The sequence below is a fragment of the Malaclemys terrapin genome, chromosome 13 (assembly GCF_027887155.1).
Source record: "Malaclemys terrapin pileata isolate rMalTer1 chromosome 13, rMalTer1.hap1, whole genome shotgun sequence".
In the NCBI taxonomy this organism is placed as follows: Eukaryota; Metazoa; Chordata; order Testudines; family Emydidae; genus Malaclemys; species Malaclemys terrapin.
The window spans coordinates 15,158,954-15,177,176 of NC_071517.1; the positions used below are offsets into that span (position 1 = coordinate 15,158,954).

An 18,223-nucleotide genomic window follows, 5' to 3' on the forward strand; every position below is an offset into this window, starting at 1 on the left:
TCTCTACTGAGTCCAACAATAAAGTAGAAACAGAGCAGCATAAGTGGGAGCAAGGACTTAGAAGGGAATGGAGCAAGGGATTCTTAACTGGGCATTCTTAAAATAGTAAAAACAACAAGGAGTCTGGTGGCACCTTAAAGACTAACAGATTTATTTGGGCATAAGCTTTCGTGAGTAAAAACCTCACTTCTTCGGATGCATAGATACAGACTAACACGGCTACCCCCTGATACTTAAAATAGTAAAGAGGCACCAAGGGAAGCTACAACAAAAGCCTAGTGTGTGGGTAAACAATAAGTCAGCGGGACACACCCAAAGCAAATGGAGGAGAATAGGCATGGTATATATACTATACATGCATAAAGATATACAGCTGTGAAGGGGGGAGAAAACAGTATTGATCTCCAGGAGTTTGCGTTCTTTTACTGTCAAGTTGTGCATGTTATTAATATGCATTATTTACTTTACGGATTTGCAACATGTTTTATAATAATATTATTCATAGATTCCAAGGCCAGAAGGGACCATGGTGATCTAGTTTGACCTCCTGTATACACAGGCAATAGAACTTTCCCCATTTAAACTTCGGTTAGAAGCTTCTTTGCCTACAAGCCATGCGTATGGAATTCTGTCTCACAAACTTCAACTATACAGTAAGGGCTCCCTTGCAATCATAATATGCCACCATGGAGCATTACTAAACAACCATTGAAGTTGCACACAAAAACGGCAATCAAAATACCATTGCATGGCTGACTTAAACCTATAAATGCTAGAACATTCACTGACAGCTGTGTTCTCTACCCTCTGGGTACCAGAGCAGTTTATGCTCCGGTGATGTGCTGCCAATATTTTATACAAAGGGTTCCCTCTGTGGAAGCAGAGAAAGAACTGACAGGAAGGAACTGCAATGCATGACAGTTCGTTAGCAAGAGTCAGGCTAACTGTAACCCTAATAACGCGAGATTTGTAGAAGCGAGGATTGTGTCAGGCGAGTGGGAAAGAACTGTGTGAGAAGTTGTTGCGACCTTGTGTAGATAATGTGTAGAAAATATTGTATGTAGGCTAGAGTCAAAACAAGTGAGAAAAATAAGATATCAAGATGGCCTATGTATAAACAAAATGCAGCTGTTGCTTGTTATTGTCTGTAATGAAAGGTATAAATGTTTGCTGTAACTGTTTACCTGTAGAGAGACCTGCTTAGCTCTTTCCCTCTGCGCAATTGTGAGAGAAATAAAGCATCTGACTTGCTGTACCCAAACAAAAAGTGAGAACTATGTTTTTCTCCGACACCTCAAAAGTGGCCTCATTATTGTATGCTAAACCCCATACTCCAGAAGTTTGTGTGCTGCAGACATATGGAGTGAGAGACTGCAGGAATCTAGTTACTGGTTATCCTCATTTAAACAAAAACACTCTGTCAGAACCAGGGCCAGGCGGGAGGTAGCAGAGCATAACATTTCCTCCTTGCCTGTATGTTTAGGAGCGCCTCAAATACGCCATCTCCAGCCACAGTGAATAAGCAGCAAATAGGGAGGGGCTGGCAACAGCAGGGGAACCCTCCATTCATTTCCCTCAGGGGCCTTCTCAGGCATGATCTTATACCTGATGATGTGTGTACAATTCCTGTCCCAAGAACTTTGTTACTGCAGGGTTACGGTTGATTGGTAGTACCACATACCCTTCTGGAATATCAAATGTGTCTATCCTTAAACCACTGAAAGCCAGGAAATAGTCTGTTCTGCCCAACAAACTTAACTCTGCACCAGCAGCTGGCAAGAGCTACTGGGGTTCTACTGTCAGTATGTTTTGTCAAGGGTTGCCCTTACAAGCAACACAGAATGACTAAATGTGCTGTTTTATGTGTTTTCTCATTCATCTGTATGCTCTCCCTCTGCTCTCCACTGTGTTAGGGACTGGCATATTGACTGGTACAGGGATTTCTTGCTGCAGGTTGCTACAGTTCATAATACTGTACAAGGAGACTCCTCCTTTCTGTGCTGAATTATGTGGGTTGTACAAGTAGAGGAGCACAATAGTCAATTCTGCCTTTGTAGCAATCTAGTAGCATCCATGACTGTGCTTAGGAAGATGGCACATGTGTGAGCTAACCCATTCATCTCAATGGGGTCCTTCCCCATCTCCCAAAGTCTACCCCAGCCCCTGTTGTGAAACAGTACTTTCAAGAAAATCTCTCTAAACATAGAACCATAGAAATGTAGGTTTGGAAGGGACTTCACGAAGTCATCTAGTCCAGCCCCGTGGGTTTTAGAGCAATTAAAATTAGCTCCTCATGGGGGAGGAAAGACCTGTATCTGAGGAACTCCTTGTCCAAATTACCCCAATTTGCACTACTAACTCCATGCTGGGCCCTGATGTGGCACAGCAATATTGGGGGTTGGAGGGGGGGGGGAAATGTGGGTTGATAGTGCCACCACAGTTACACCACGATCTCCATTTTAACAGGGGTGACAAGCGCAGTCTGTTTTTAAGGGATGGTTTTTAAATGTTTATAATTGTTTGTTAAACTGCTGTAGAAAAAAATCAAGCTGTTATGGGGGGGAATCCCATCTGAGGTGTGCTATGCCTGTTTTAAAAAGTAGCAAATGACTTCAATTTTTCTAGTATCTGACATTTCCTTCAGCCCTCTTTCACAGAAACTACAGCCCTCCGAGAGGTAATATGGATAGCTGTAAACTTTTGGTGTCTCTAGACTGGATAAATTATTGTAGAAAGATGAAATTTGTTTACTGTGTTTATTTTTCATGACAAACACATATTACTGGTTTGATACTGTCATCTGTCCGTGTCAACATCAAACCAGTTCTTAGAATAGAACTTTATTGTGGGCGCTTATGCTGATGTCCAGCAGCCTCGCTGATCATGCTGCCATTGTGTGAAGCCATCACTACTTGTTTTTCTTTGATCACACTCAGGGCATGGCTACACTTGCAGATGTAGAGCACTTTGAGTTAAACCAGCCTTCATAGAGCGCAGTAGGGAAAGCGCTGCAATCTGTCCACACTGACAGCTGCAAGCGCACTGGCATGGCCATATTAGAAGCTCTTACAATGGCCACAGAGAGCAGTGCATTGTGGTAGCTATCCCAGCATGCAAGTGGCTGCAACGTGCTTTTCAAATGGGGGATGGGGAGGTGGAGTGTGACAGGGAGTGTGTCGTGTATGTGGGGGGAGAGAGAGTGGGTTTTTGGGGGGCTGAGAGCACGTCAGCATGCTGTCTTGTAAGTTCAGACAGCAGCAGACCCCCCTCCCCCCCCAGCATTCCACAATAATGGCTGCTTTGTCTCGAAGCAGATAAGCATGCCAGCTGTCACAAACGGAACTTTCAAAGGGCATATCTGCATTCCTGCAGTGATTCCAAAACAACGACAAGAGTGGCCACTTGACTTAAGGGGATTCTGGGACGTTTCTGGAGGCTGATCAGAGCGCAGTAATGCAACACCTCGTTCACACTGACACCTGGGCGTTTCAGCCAAAGCACACTAAGTGTTAATCTTCTCACCAAGGTGGAGTACCAGGAGCATTCTAGCCCTAGAGTCAGAGCACTCTACATGCCTTGCCAGTGTGGACAGGCAGTGAGCTAGGGTGCCCGGGGCTGCTTTAATGTGCTCTAACTCACAGGTGTAGCCAAGCCCTCAATCTTCAACTGTTCAGGACTTGAGTGAGCAGCATGACCAGGTTGCTGTATTGTTGGTGCTGACTACAGACTTTAACCTTCCATTTAATGCTATTATGCATGAGGATTTTAGAGCACTCGGAAAAATCAGCAAATCTCATCCTTACTATAGGGATGCTATTCCCCACAATAATGCCCAGGCATAACTGCAAGAGAAGGCATTCTTCTTAATTTTCTGGTGACCTGCAAACAGGCATGTTTGCATGTGCCCCCCTATTTAAAAAAAAAAACCCAAAACCAAATGTTATGATGTATAAAGAAGGCCTGAAAGGATTTTTCTTTTTTGTTTGTCCTTTACCTTAGAAATATCAGGAATATCAAGTCTTGTCTTCCCAGTTTTTACTAGAGGACTAAAAGAATTTTAGCTCTCTTGGCCCTTAGCTGAAGGGGCAGGTGTGTTGAATCTTTCACAAAGACAACTTTTCTTCGAAGTGTCTGCCAGCAGTTTGAGTTAATCAGGAATTAAGCATAGTTTTAAACAGCAGCTTAGAAAGTCTTTCCCTCTCCACTGTTCAAATTTGTCTATTTGATGCCAGTCCAACCCTCCAGGGAAACCTCCGGGAAAACAAGGAAATCAAAACCTAATCTTGCAAAAGTAACTGTCAAGCCCTTTTATACCTCAGAGAGCAGCAAAGGAGAGTACACTTTCTTTGTCTGTAGCAGGTCCCCTCAAGTCAGACCCTCTAATGATCTGTGTTTAACACTGGTATCCCAGAACGAGTAAAAGCCCAACCTTTCCACTCTCTGCAGCTTCTAAACAGAAACACCCCTCACATGTTTATGAAGTTTGAAGATGAATTCCTCCCATCCCCACGCCCTCTTGTGGAGATCTGGTTTCTTCACAGGGAGGGCTAGAGAAGCGTATCAAGTTCTCTTGAGACTGCAGTTAGTATACGGGGGAGGGACCCTAAGGAGGAGGTTCTCCCCTCTCTGCCCAAGCTCCTACATACCTGACATTAGCTTTGTCGACTCCCATTCCAAAACTGATGGTAGCAACAATAACAGGGACCTTTTCCTCCATCCACTCATTCTGAATCGAAGTTCTGTCTGCTGCCTTCAGCCCTGGGGAGGGAAAAGGAGAGAAAGCAGGGAAATCAGAGAGAAAGAGGAGATACTCTTTCACCCCTCAGTTCCCCAGCAATCTCTCCCCACTCTCCTATGTATAAAAACGTGCTGGTCAAAGTCAAGTACATTACCCCCCACTTCAGACTGGCTCATCATCAAACAAAAGGACTCAATATTCCCCCCACCCCAAGAGGAAAATTCAGTTCCCTCTCAGGCAAGAGCCTGAATAGATAGGACCGGCAGAGGGCACTGAGTTCCAGAGCCAAAGGAGCACCTTTCCACCCCATCCCACCCCACTCAGGTCAAGGGCCTGTCAACTCAAGCTCCTGACCAAATCTCAGCAGCCACAGGATCACATGTACAGAGTTGCTCCCTAAGGTAGCCCTGACCCAGACTATTCGATAATGTGAAATTCTGCAGCCCTGACTGAGGGGCTGTACAATGTAGACACAAAATCCAGTACCTGCATGATAGGCCTTGGCTTTCACTCCTCTGTAGCTCAGCTCAATAGCCAATTGGTCACAGACCTCTCTCATCCTGCAGTACACAATGCCACAGCCAGAGTATACCTACACAGAGCCAGAGAAGAGAAAATCCAGCACGCTATCCGGGGGAAGACGGAAAAAGCTCACAGCCATTACTGCTGAGGGGACAGGGCTACAAAAGCTTGAGACTCTTCTCCCTGTGCTGGCTCCCCTGCAGCCGCAAAATATCCTTTGAGTTGTAAGTATTCCCAATGGGGTTGATAAACCAGCATGGAAGTAAACCAAGCAGGAAGCATGTTTATCCTAGGTACTGCCATGGCCCATCATTGTAGTATCTGAGCTCATCACAATCTGTAATGGAAGCAGGGCAGTGCTATTATCCCCATTTTGCACAGGGAGAACCGAGGCACAGGGAGGCTAAGCGACTTATCCAGGGTCACACAGGGAGAAGTGAATCCAGTTCTTCTAAATCCTAGGCTAGTGCCATAACCACTGGGCAAATCTCTCTCTCTCTCTCTCTCATTTTTTGCCACAGACACATAGCAAAACCAAACTGATGTGTGTGCATTTGTCAAGTGAGAGAAAACAAAATCAGCTGAGAAAGAAATGTTAACCGTAAGGGAAATAAAGCATCTGCTGAAACAACATGGACATGTGACAGCTCACCAGGAAGGGTGCCAGCCAATGATCTCTGGCACAGTGGGCCTGAACCTGTGAACTGATGAACACTGGCAACTCTCATTGACTTCAGTAGGGAACGGAGGGTACTTTGCAGGATCGGACCCAATAAGCATTGAGACCGTTCCTGAGTGCTACGCCCTCCAATGCTTTACCAGAGAGCCCGCAGAGAGGGTCTCCATCAGATATGTACGGAAATGCTGCCCCGCAGTAACTCCCTGAACAGTCAGGCTTACAGAAAGGGACAGGAGCACATCTGCAATGGCTAGTGTTCTCTACCACATGGAGAGAGGATGCTGAACCAGCGAGGCTACTGCCGTAGCAGCTATGAGGCGACTCAGTTTCATAGCCTGGAAGTAGAAGGGTGGGGAGATTCTTCTCCCAGCTCCCTGCAGAACCCCCTCACATCAATGCCCATCCACTTAGGCTTGGTGAAGGATTGGGGGAAGAGGGCAGCGACACTGTGTGTGTGTGTATCACTCTATAAAGGCAAAAGTTCACCACCTTGCCATCAAGGTGAGGTCAATATCTGGAAGGATGCCAAGTATTTCAGAAATTTAGAAGAAGTTTTTCAAAAAGTACCTGAGTGTTTCTTTCAGTGACCTCTCCCTTCCCCATCTTAGTCCTATTAGTGCCATCCCGATACCACAACGTTTAGGACAGTTCTGTTCCATTTACCACTCTGCCCTTGAAAGTAGCTTCTGAGACTTAAACCTACCCCTTGGGCATTCTTCTCTTCAAGGGCCTTCAGACAGAAATCCTTCAGATTCGCATAGGGATCAGTCAAGAGCTCCTTAAACTGCACATCATAGAACAAGTTAGGTCTGAAGCAAGGCGTCTTAAAGGTGGCAACAGGTTGCTTTAGCTTCAGTGACACCACTATGTCATCCTGGACCTGTTTGGTGGCTGTAGCAGTCAGGGCGACGCATGGCGTGTTGGGTATGCGAGAGCGTAAGGAGCCCAGTCGCAGGTAGTCGGGTCGGAAGTCATGTCCCCACTGGGAGACACAGTGAGCCTCATCTATTATTAGGTAGGATAAGAGGTTTCGAGACACAAGGGAGTTCAGGGTGGGCTGGAAGGAGGAGGCGGCTGCCATCTCTGGGGTGATATACAGGAGCTTCACCTGAGGCTTCTCGCTTGCCAAGTCAGCCAGGATGGTCTTCCTTTCCTGAGCAGAAAGCTTGGAATTCAGAGAGTAGACTTTGACCTTCAGTGCCAACAAATGATCCACTTGGTCCTGTGATTAAAAAAGAAGCAAGTGGCATTGAAGAAAGTCTTTATCAAAACAACTACTACAGAGATACACACAATAACCAAGCTTTACCTCTCGTTTCCAGACCCTGTCCACCCACATCTCACCTACTACATAGCCTCAGCTCCAATTGTCTTTAAGTGCAGGAGTCTTTTTAAACAGGCTTAACTGCAGCAGCTAACAAAACGGATTAGCTTTATCAGCCACCCATCTCTTCAGGTAACCATCAGCATTTATAAGAGACAAAAGTTCTCCTATCAGCAATGAGACTGTCAGCAGGGACCCAGTTATTTTCAGACATTGGAGATGACAATGAGATCTCCTCAGAATGATCAGCATCAGCTCCCTGCACTGAAGGAAAATGCATGACAACAACTACTCACATTTTTATAGCGCATTTTATCCCTCAGGATCCCAAAGAACTTTACAAATTTAACCGAGTATAGACTATGTACCGGGATCACTTCGTTCACCACTAAAATTGAGCCATCTCGGGTAAAATTAAATCAATTTTAAAAGCCAGAAGGAACTCTTAGATCATCCATTCTGACTTTCTGCATAACACCAGCCATAGAATTTCATCCAATCACCTCTGCACAGAGCCCAAGAACTTGTGTTTTAGCTAAAGCATCTCTTCCAGAAAGGTGTCCAGTCTAAATTTGATTACATCAGAAGTGGAAGAATACAGGACTTTCCTCGGTAGTTGTTCCAATGGTTAAACACCACTCCTGTTAACTATTTGTGCCTTATTTTTAATTTGAATTTCTTTGGCTTTGACTTCGTTTCGCCTTTCTCAACTAGATGAAAGAGCTCATTAGTACCTACTATTTTCTCCTTATAAAAAGATACTTATACATTGTAATCAAGTCATCGCTCAATATTGTTTTTGATAGCTCAATCTTTTTAGTTTATTTAAATCCCTCACTGCATGGGATTTTCTCCTGCCCTCAAATCATTTTTGGAGCTTTCTTTCACTCTCTCTTTTCAAAATCCTTTTAAAAAGAGTATGCAGTATTCCAGTATAAGTCTCACTAATGACCCATACAAAGATAAGATCACCTCTCTACTCCTGTTTATACATCCAGGGATCGCATCAACCCTTTTGGCCACAGACTCACACTGGGAGCTGATGTTGAGTTGCTTGTCCACTATGACTCCTACATCCTTTGCAGAATCACTGCTTTCCAGGATCCAGTCTTCCACTGTGTAGTTATGGCCTGCATTCCTTGTTCCTAAATGTATCAACTTGCATTTGGCTGTATTAAGACACATTTTCTTCGAATGGGCCCAGCTTACCAAGTGATCCAAGTCATCAACATTTACCATTCTGCCAATCTTTGTGTCATCCAAAAATTTTATCAGCAGCAATTTTATATGTATTTCCAAATAACTTACTGAAAAATACTGAAAGTGTCAAACTTAGTCCTAGAACATCACTATGGAACATCACTAGAAACAGCCCCATTTGATGGGAATTCCTCATTGACCATTATTTTTTGAGATCTGTCAGTTAGCCAATTCCTGATCCCTTTTAAAAAAAATAGCACAAGACAACGCCAAAGTACATGCTAACCAGAATGTTGTGTTGCATTAAATCAGATGCCTTACAAAAGTCTAAGTAAAACAGCAGGGAAAGTCACTCTTCACAACTGGGTGACAAAGCACCAGAAAAGGCCAAATGTTCATATGGAATTGCCCTGAAGCCTTAAGTGTTCAAGGAGTGGCGTTGCCTGAAACTTCCTCTTTCTGTGATGGAATGGGGAAGAATGACAGAAAGAGAGCTTGATACTAAGCAAAATATCTGTTATGAGGAAAAACTGATATTTCCGAGGGGTTTTACTACAGAAATAAATGAAATAGTAATTTTCTTCTTAGGAATGGTCCAATTTAATCCATTTTCGATGTTCTACTTTGCCAGATAGTACATCTCTGAATGGAGGTAACAGGCAACGGGGCAAAAGGAGAGAGAAGTGATAATTTAGATCACCTATTAAAGGTTAAAAAAAAAAAAAAAATCCCCCTGCAGTTAGTTTAGTTCAAATCCCCTTATTCCCCTTTAGGATGTTAGATTGTGATACAGCCCTGCCATGGTTCTGCAAGCCAGGATACTTTAAACTACGGTTAATTGGAAAAACTCTACTGTCAAGTATCAGAGGGGTAGCCGTGTTAGTCTGGATCTGTAAAAGCAGCAAAGAGTCCTGTGGCACCTTATAGAGTAACAGACGTATTGGAGCATGAGCTTTCGTGGGTGAATACCCACTTCTTTGGATGCAGCCGAAGAAGTGGATATTCACCCACAAAAGCTCATGCTCCAATACATCTGTTAGTCTATAAGGTGCCACAGGACTCTAATGTCAAGGCAGTTAGCAACAGTATTCTTACCTACTCACAGGATCAGAAAACCAAACCCACATAAAGGAAATGAGAATAAAGAGACCAACTGGGATCAGAGGTTGGCAGTGGGGGAAGGGATTGGACCCAACTGTGCATCCACACAGTCTCCCCACCCTCCCTTCACTGATTGCTTTTCCACAGCTAACAGGAGATGGTTACCTGAATCAGTGCAATCAGAGGTGAAATGACAATGGTGATGCCCACTGCCAGAACTGCAGGAAGTTGGTAGCACAGGGATTTCCCTGCCCCTGTGGGCATGCATACAAAGACATCGTTCTTGCCTGCAAAGACAACAAAACAAAGCTCAAGGCTACTAAACCGTGGCAATTCACCTAGATTCTGCTCTGGAGGACTGGGCACAAAGTCTTTTAGATCAAGACAAATTGCATTAGAAGTGTGTCTCTGCAAGTACAATGCCGCATGCCAACATGAGAGAGGTTTTTTTTAATTTTTAAACGAATAATAATAAAATAGCAATATTTTGCACTTCTCCACCGGCTTCCTTCCAAGCAACTCTAACCACTTTATGAACATGAATTAAGCCTCATAACACCCTTGGGTGACAGGAATTATTCTACCCAGAGGTGTAAATCAAAGTACAGAGAAGTTAAATGACATACCAAACTTATATCAGCTCACTTCCAGAGAAGCTTGCTTTTAACTCATCTGGCAGGTTCTACATCCAGCTACCAAACTAAATGGACCTTTACCGCAGCCTGTTAAACTTTACCACAAATTCTCCCAGTACTGAACTGGAGCTGAGAATCTTCCCGTTATAGATAGAATATTCTTTATCAAATAAACTATCACTGTATTAAACAGCATCCACTGACAGAGAAGGATGCCAACCAACACCATGCTAGTTAATAGGCAGAACCATACTGGTGATCTAATGCCACCATGGCTGCTGGCAACAGCTGTGTGCATGTGCTGGTTTCTAGTGGAAACAAGAGAAGGATCCTGGGATTTTGACTCAATGTCAAAACAGGTGTGACACTGGTTCTTTGAACACCATCTCACGCAGCAAGACTTAAAATTGAAGAGACAAGGTTAGAGTCCCAAGAAAGACACTCATGTCTTACCTTTCACCACTGTCATGGTTGCGCTCTCTTGCAGAGAAGTTTTAAAGGAGTCAAACCCAAAGATCTTTTTCAGAGTTTTCTGGACCTTGCCATCTAGGCCTGAGGGAGTGTAGTCGTTCATCGTATAGGTATGGTACTGGAAATAGGTCAAGGTAAATGAGAAGGAAAGGAGCTTACTTAGCTCAACTGTTGTTCACACCAGCAACCAATCACAAGTTCTTCTTGGTCACAGAGAGCATTTTTCCCATTAGATTATTGGCTGCCAAAGCATCAGTTTAAACTGCTCCAGGAATATTTTTCTGGGAGTATATATGCTTCCAAAGTCTCTCTCTGACAGAGACAAAATCACTTGTAAATCAGCTTCCCTCCCCGATCCTAAAAATAAGGAAAAGCTAATCTCATTTACACTTGTGGCAAATCCCTTCTTACAGACAGCTCTAGCTAGTGTTTCTAATATAGCGCCATATGTCGGAAACAACTGAGCAAGAAGAGAATCCACTTATGCAGTACTCTCTTTAGACTGAGCAGAACATCTGATTCACACACAACTTGCTACCCCACTGGGAAGCTTACTATGGGAGAATGGCCTGATTAAACAGGAAAGGCTAAGGAAACATCTGTGTCCTTTCTGCCTGCTCTCAATTCTCATCCCATGGCCTCTAACCCCTCACACCAGCTCTTTTCATACTGGCACCTTCTTCACCTGCTCTCCTCCCCTCCCCTCTCTGCCAACCTTACTGCTTTCCAGGCCTGATCTCACTCACAGCCCTGTCATTTGGTTTGCTCCACCTGCACTTGCTTCCCAGTTGTCCCCACAACCTTCTTCTCCCTTACACCCACTACTTCCTTCCTTCCCCTCTCGCACACCCACGTCCTCTCTATGCCCAGATCCTCTTGCCTTCAGTCTGCATCCTCCACCCACACTCCTGCCTCTTACCACTGTCTCCTTCCCCCAGAAAGTTTCCCCTCCCCCCCAATTATCACTGAGGGAGCAAAGCTGAAACTGCCAAGAGAGGAAAGGGGTGAAGGAAATGGGCAGGTTCAAGGTCCCCTTTAACCCAGACCAGGCCCAGGCGCCAGAGCTGGTTTTAGGGCAGTAACTCTGCTTGGCAAAGGAACCACCTGAATCAGGCCCCCCCGCCCGAGAGAGGTTCAGGCCCGAGAGACTAGCCCCTGCCTGCACCCTCACTCCAGGGACTACTTTATCCCCAGGTGTTACCCCCATGCCCCTTTATTCCTCCACTTCCCCCTGCCTATATCCTTCCGCCCAGGCTGCCCCCCACCTCATTACTCGCACTTATTCAGCTTCCGTATCGGCTGCTGTTGCTGTGCTGTTGCTCCCGCTTGGGCGCGGGTTGATGACGTCAGGGCTAATCCCCTTTAAACAGCCCAGTAGGTGCCATTGATTTTAGAGTTCCGTCCTCGTGCGCGCCCATTCCCCTCCCCAGCCTCTCTTCTAACAGGGCCACGTGTCTCTGGGCACCACACTAACCCTCGAAGCGCTCCTGGCTTGAGTTCACTGGGCTCAGCACAAGCCGGAAGGGGTGGGTCTTGTTGCTATAGCGCTCGCCTCTTTCCTATCCCAGCGTGTTGCCTGCGTCATCCTCAGTCGCCGGAAGTGTGCCGTAGGCGGGCTGAGGAAGATGGCGGCGGCGAAGAAGAGCGTCCTGTCGTCGTTGGCGGTTTACGCGGAGGATTCCGAGCCCGAATCCGACAGTGAGGCCGGCGCGGCGGGGAGCGATGGAGGGACGGCAGCGGGTGAGTTGCGGGGCAGCTGCCGCTGCTCCTCCTCCTTCACCGGCCGGAGAGCGCCCGTCCCCGACGGGGGTCGCATCCTCCTCGCTCCCGGGGAGCAACCCCCCCTCCCCCGAGCAGCGTTGCTCACTCCTCTCCGCCGCCCCTCACCCACGGGCGGGAGGCGAGTGGCGGTGGAGAAATGCCCCTACGAGAGGCGGGCGTCCCCTTCCACCAGAGCGCCCCGGGGAAGGGATGAAACGCTCCCCGCTCATAATCTGCAGGGGAAGCCTCTCCCCGGTGTAGGGGAAATCTGCTCTTTTTCCTCCCTTCGTTGTAGCAGGAGTGAGACTGTTCCTTCGGGTCCCAGTGGAACCGTATCACTTTATCCCCGGTATGCTAAGTCTCTTGCGATAGCTGCGAGAAGGAAGAAATTACTTCTACTCCCTCGCCACCAGTAACCAGAGAAAGGGAGCAACCTCCCGTCCCCGGTGGCTTACAGAGGAGTCAGCTGCTTTTTCCATCTTCAGAATACAGTATTACAAGCGATAAAGTTCGCCTCCCTGAGTCTAGTGGGAAGTTAATATGTTGGGAATTACAGGCCAGTCAGTTTAATTTTGGTACCAGGAAAGATAATGGTGCAAATAATCCCATAATCGGTTTGTAAGGACCTAGAAGGTAATAAGAAACAGGCAATATGGATTTGTCAAAAACAAATCAGGTCAAACCAACCTAATATCCTTCTCTGACAGGCTAATAAGCCTTGCGGATAGGGGGGAGCTGTATTTGTACTATATCTCAATTTTAGTATGCCTTTTGATGCTGCCTCCCATGACCTTCTTGTAAGCAAAATAAGGAAATATAGTTTAGCCAAACCTACTATAAGATGTGCGTGCAAGTGGTTGGAAAACCATACTCAGAAAATAGTCATCAGTCCAGTTGGAAAGATATACTGAGTTGGGTCCCACAAGGATCTGTCCTATGTCCACATCTATTCAAGATATTCATAAATGATTTGGATAATGCATGGAGAGTACACTTGTAAAGTTGGAAGACAATATCAAGCTGAGAAGTGTTGTAAGCATTTTGGAGGACAAGATTAGAATTCAAAATGATCTTGACAAATGGAGTGACAAAATAGGATGAAATTCAATAAGCACAGATGCAAAGGGCTGCACTTAAGAAGGAATAATCAATTGCACAAATACAAACGGGAAATGAATGCATAGGAAGGAATACTGCAGAAAAGGATCTTGGGATTATAGTGGATCACAAATTTAATATGAGAACAGTTCAGTCCTGTTGCAGAACTCACATTTTGTGCTTGCTATTGTTCGTGTCCATCTAAATCAGGGTGGAGTCATCTTAATCTTTTTTTTTTTTGTAATTGTACTTTTTAAGCTGTTTTCCTAAAGAACAGTCGATGCTCATTGGTAACCATTCAATGTGTTATTTTAGTTGCAAATTATTGTCGTTACGCTAAATTTTGCTCTACACATTTAACCAGTTATGTAGCTTAACATACATTTATTCAGCTTCTTTATTTTTACATTTTTTTTTTTACTATATTAAATACATTAGTCACCATTTTCTGTTTTACTAGATGATCACTTGCCGTCATTCTGTATCAAGCTGTACTTAGAAACTGGAATTCAATTAAAAGTACTAAGCCAGCATTTTAAAATTGTTTTTATTAAGAAATAAAGCTATCATAAGTGTGGATACAGAAAGGAAAAAAAAATATCAAAATACGTTTTACAAAACTAACTTATTAAACAAATGATCTTATTAGTGAATTCACCTGAATATTTTTGGTCACCATATCCTTTGGAATTTTAGAACTAGTAGATCTCATCTCTTCCTGTGTAGTTGTTTGTTAATAGATTGGGAGAGAAAAACAAGCTTGTCTGCTTTTTCAGTTCCTAATCGGTTTCTTAACTTTGAATGAACTAGTTATTGAACTGAACTAGTTGAGTAAACTGAAATGAAGAAAATATTCTCTCTGTACCTGGAGAAGAGGAACTGCTGTCAAAAACTGGTTTAGCACAACAAACTCTGGTTCCAAGAGTTTAGTCAGTGACTTCAACCAATTTGGTGGCTTGACTTTCTTTAAAACATCAAAATAAAAACAAATACTACTCAATATTATTATTATTATTATTATTATTTTATTATTAAATGATTTGACTGTAGTGAATTTAGGCTTTAACACAGGTTCTCGTAATTTCAAATTTTAAGTGTGTTTATGATGAGAAAAGTGTATTTAATTTAAATTAAAAATTTGATTTAAAAAAAGGTTTTATCCACCCTGATCTAAGTTAACTTTATGCCTTGATTATGCTTTTTCTTCTTTTTTTCCCCTATGCATGGACTAGAAGAAAAAGGAGGTCTGGTGTCAGAAGCATATGGTGAAGATGATTTCACCCGGTTGGAAGGAGATGAGGATGGGTATGAGGAAGAGGATGATGAAAACAGCAGACATTCAGTAAGTAGTTTGTCCTCTTATGCTAGCTGGTCTGACTCCCCGTTTAAATATCCCTATAGTGCCTTCTAGGGACTTCAGAGTGCTTCCCTAACAAGACTTTTTTACACACCCACACCCTCACCAGAAATCCTGACACTTCATCCTCTCCTTCAGCCACCAAACCATGCTTACCAAATAACTTCATTTCCTTTGGTCTGTTTTAAAATCCAAGAACTCTATCTTTCAAAATATCAGCTCAACTCATCTGTGTTGCTTGTTGCTAACTTTTTAGTTGCCATTTTGACTCCATTTTATGGATAAGATAAGGTACCAGCTTTATGTATTGATAGTTGAAATATAAAATAAACCTTCATTTCTTGAGCTATAAAATTGGTTATGAAATCCTGTAGTATGGAAATGGAGAAGAGAGGTGGAAAGCTCAACTGCACTTCTGAGAGGCATGGGGAAAGCCCTGTAAAAGGGCAGCTAGCTTTTGCATGATCAGGCTGGAGAATTAGCAGGAATGAAATTGTGTAGCATCATGTTGGGTTTTTTGTGCATAATCCCACTTACTACATCAGTATCTTGGTGTAGCAGTGATTTCTTGTCTAGATCTGTATGGCTTTTGTTTGTCATGAAAGCATGGCATGTTATAACAGCATTTAAATACCAAAGTAATGTATATCGCAAAGCATCCATAAGACATATACAGTGCATGAGAACTTCACAGGGCACCAATTAACCAAATGTAGTTATGAGATACAAAAGGGTGGTCAGTCTCACCATGGGGCAATGGCCTAATGAAAAGCCCAACTGCTATGAATGGGGAATTTGGGAATCTGTTTTAGGGTTCCATCACTGGATCCAGCTAAGAGGATCCATCTTCTGGATCCAACCCTTGGTAGTAGGTGGTTGAGAAACATGAAGCTCCTTCCCTCCTCTAGCTGCAGAAAGGAAGAGAAGGAGCTTTTCTCTCCTTGCCCTCCACAGACTACTGGCTGGTACAAGATTGTATCTCTGCTGCTTTGCCCCTTCTCCAGCCTTTTAACTGCTGTAAGGAGTGCGGGAGGGAAGTGGTCGCTATGACTGTAATCCTCCACAAACTCCATTTTTTGTGACCCTCCCTTGTGATTAACTTCAGTGTCTCAGCTACTGCTCTTAGCTGTCCCAAACTGCAGCTGGAATTTAAGTTCTACTTTCACTGGCTCTGAATAGCAGAAGTGAAGCAGACTGTTCTTGTTAATTCATTCTTCTGCAGCTTAGAAAAGCTATGACAGCAGAGACCCTGGAGTGATTTTTGGGTGTTCAGAAAGAGTGTAAACTAATGCAGTTTCATAGTGTTAATGTTGGCAACCATAAGAGCTAAAAGCATCTTTTTATTTAAAAAAAAAAAGAGAGAGAGAGCTTAAATTTTGTAGAAACCAGTGGATTAGGCTGAAATGCTTGCCAAGAAAACTTTCTTGTTCAGCACTGAGAAGTGGATTTTTCAAGATCTGCATGCACAATTTCTTGGAATGTATAATGTAGGGGGCAAGATGTGGAGAGCATCTAACTTTCTTCAAATCTCTGTACTAATTATTCATACACTTCCAGCTGTGTACGTGACATAACCCTGGATGGTCTACGACCCAGTTACCTAGACTGACTCTCATCTTATGTACTGTTGCAATAGTAGGACATCAGTTTCTAGGACTAATACTTCAAGGATCAGCATTAGAGCCTTCTTTGTGGAAGGCTTTTGACTTTGAAATTTGCTACTTCTCCTGGTTCATCTGAGTCCAGGTTTGGTGGCCTTCAGAGAGCCAGGCAAGTTGCACTTAATTGACTAAGCTTTTGTCTGTTTTTCCATATGTTTACATTGGCCATAGTATTGGCTGGTAAGCTACTTTCCTGAATAGTTGTGTGTAACTTGTATGTTTGGTTTTGTAAATAATACCTATATGTTAAGGCAGTAGACTTCTAAAAACCCTTTGCATTGTCTAAGACTTAATAGTCGTGAAAGTATTGCACCCCATGTTCTCTTTGATTTCATAGCCATTTTTAAGCAAAAAGTCACCTTCTCATTGGTAAAAGCATCACAGCTCTGATAAAAACATGGAATTATTCTCTACTGTGATCTTGAATTTTCTGGCAATTTGACATGCTAGTTAAGACTGAGATGGCACTTTCATTAGCAACTTCTCTTTCAGTTTTTAACTTTCTAATTTTTTTCTTTTGAAGCTGAAACATCAAGTGTTTGGGTTCAGGCCAGAGTTGAAACTGAATGGAGAAGTTTGGGGGAAATCCAGGCAGCGGTCCTTAGAATATATTTTGTCCTCCCATAACTTATTTCTTCAAAAGTGACTTGTTTTGACTTGAGTTATGTATTTACCTCTAAAGATACATAGCTCTGTATGACCCAAGTTAAGTAGCTAATGGAGCAGTGTAGTCCCAGCTGATAATCAAACCTATTGGTAAAGCCAAAGGTCACCTTTAACGGGGGTTACCATGCCGATGCACTTCAAAACTTGATCTCTTAAAACTCTTTACTTGGTGGCATTTTGTGCAACATCTGGCTCTTATTTCTGGATGGAAATGGTAGAATTAAATCCTTCCAAACACCGGCTGTTTCCTCCTGTGTGTTTGGAAGCTGGGTGAAAGCAATTTAGGGCACTAAACTAGAATGACAAAGATGCGGTGTCTGCCGGTATCACTGGCTCTTTGAAGCTTGTGAGTCTGGCTTAGCACCACTAAGCCTGCATGCCTAGTAGGACGGCAGGCAAGGTGTGTCCTGTGTACGTTGCTAGTGTATGCTTGGCGTGCAGTAGGTCTTGCAAATGCTGCTTTTTCTGTGAGGATTACAGAACAAGCAAAAACTAACGGCTGGAATTATCAGATGAGACAAGCTTGCTGACTTTTATTGTCCGGTTTTGAATATTCAGGAGCTGTATGATATCTGCAGGGGATATTTGCTACTTGGAGTTGTTCTTTTACTATACACTTTTTCATGGCTTATCTGATTCATCTCTTGGTCATGCAAAGGGGTGGGATGAGCTCATGATGACTTGTTGGTTGAAAGGGCCTTGGACTGTCGCTGGGCTGTTGAATGCAAGCCCCTTGCTATATATGCAGGAACTTGCCAAGCCCACCCTTTAAGCTTAATCCTGTAAATTCTTGTCTTGTAGGAAGATGACGATTCAGAGACTGAAAAACCTGAGGCTGGTGACCTGAAGGTATTTGGAAGTGTGGTGGGATGTGGTTGGGTAGCTGTCTGCAACAGGAATAAGTCTTAACAGCATGGCTTGGTTCATGGTTTGTTTTCTGCTCTGGTTAGTCTTAGTGCTTAATTGTTTTTATTCTATGTTATTTGCACCTGTAACATGAATATTCAGGG

The 18,223-nt window shown here is 43.7% G+C and overlaps 2 protein-coding genes across 12 annotated transcripts in view; one reads left to right on the plus strand and one right to left on the minus strand.

The window, feature by feature from the left end:
* RECQL5 (RecQ like helicase 5) overlaps positions 1 to 12,201 on the minus strand; it is a 56,617-nt gene extending 44,416 nt beyond the window's left edge. For 6 of the 9 annotated variants that reach the window (XR_008446972.1, XR_008446971.1, XM_054047932.1 and 3 more), the window contains exons 1-6: positions 11,936 to 11,989; positions 10,653 to 10,788; positions 9,730 to 9,851; positions 6,643 to 7,161; positions 5,225 to 5,330; positions 4,647 to 4,758 (exon numbers count right to left, since the gene is read on the minus strand). Coding sequence is in view for 7 of the 9 variants with exons in the window: in XM_054047932.1 (XP_053903907.1) it covers positions 4,647 to 4,758; positions 5,225 to 5,330; positions 6,643 to 7,161; positions 9,730 to 9,851; positions 10,653 to 10,773 (980 nt within the window). In the remaining 2 variants the exon portion in view is untranslated. Of the gene's footprint in view, positions 1 to 4,646; positions 4,759 to 5,224; positions 5,331 to 6,642; positions 7,162 to 9,729; positions 9,852 to 10,652; positions 10,789 to 11,935; positions 12,000 to 12,144 lie in introns of those variants that run through there. The other 3 variants (XM_054047931.1, XM_054047929.1, XM_054047933.1) reach the window with 3 other exon arrangements.
* Positions 12,202 to 12,266: 65 nt separating this feature from the next.
* Positions 12,267 to 18,223, plus strand: part of SAP30BP (SAP30 binding protein) — a 57,216-nt gene continuing 51,259 nt past the window's right edge. The window contains exons 1-3 of one of the 3 annotated variants that reach the window (XM_054047936.1): positions 12,267 to 12,410; positions 14,762 to 14,871; positions 18,015 to 18,062. In XM_054047936.1, coding sequence (XP_053903911.1) covers positions 12,296 to 12,410; positions 14,762 to 14,871; positions 18,015 to 18,062 — 273 coding nt within the window. In that variant the 5' untranslated portion in view covers positions 12,267 to 12,295. The remainder of the gene's footprint in view (positions 12,411 to 14,761; positions 14,872 to 18,014; positions 18,063 to 18,223) is intronic. The other 2 variants (XM_054047937.1, XM_054047938.1) reach the window with 2 other exon arrangements.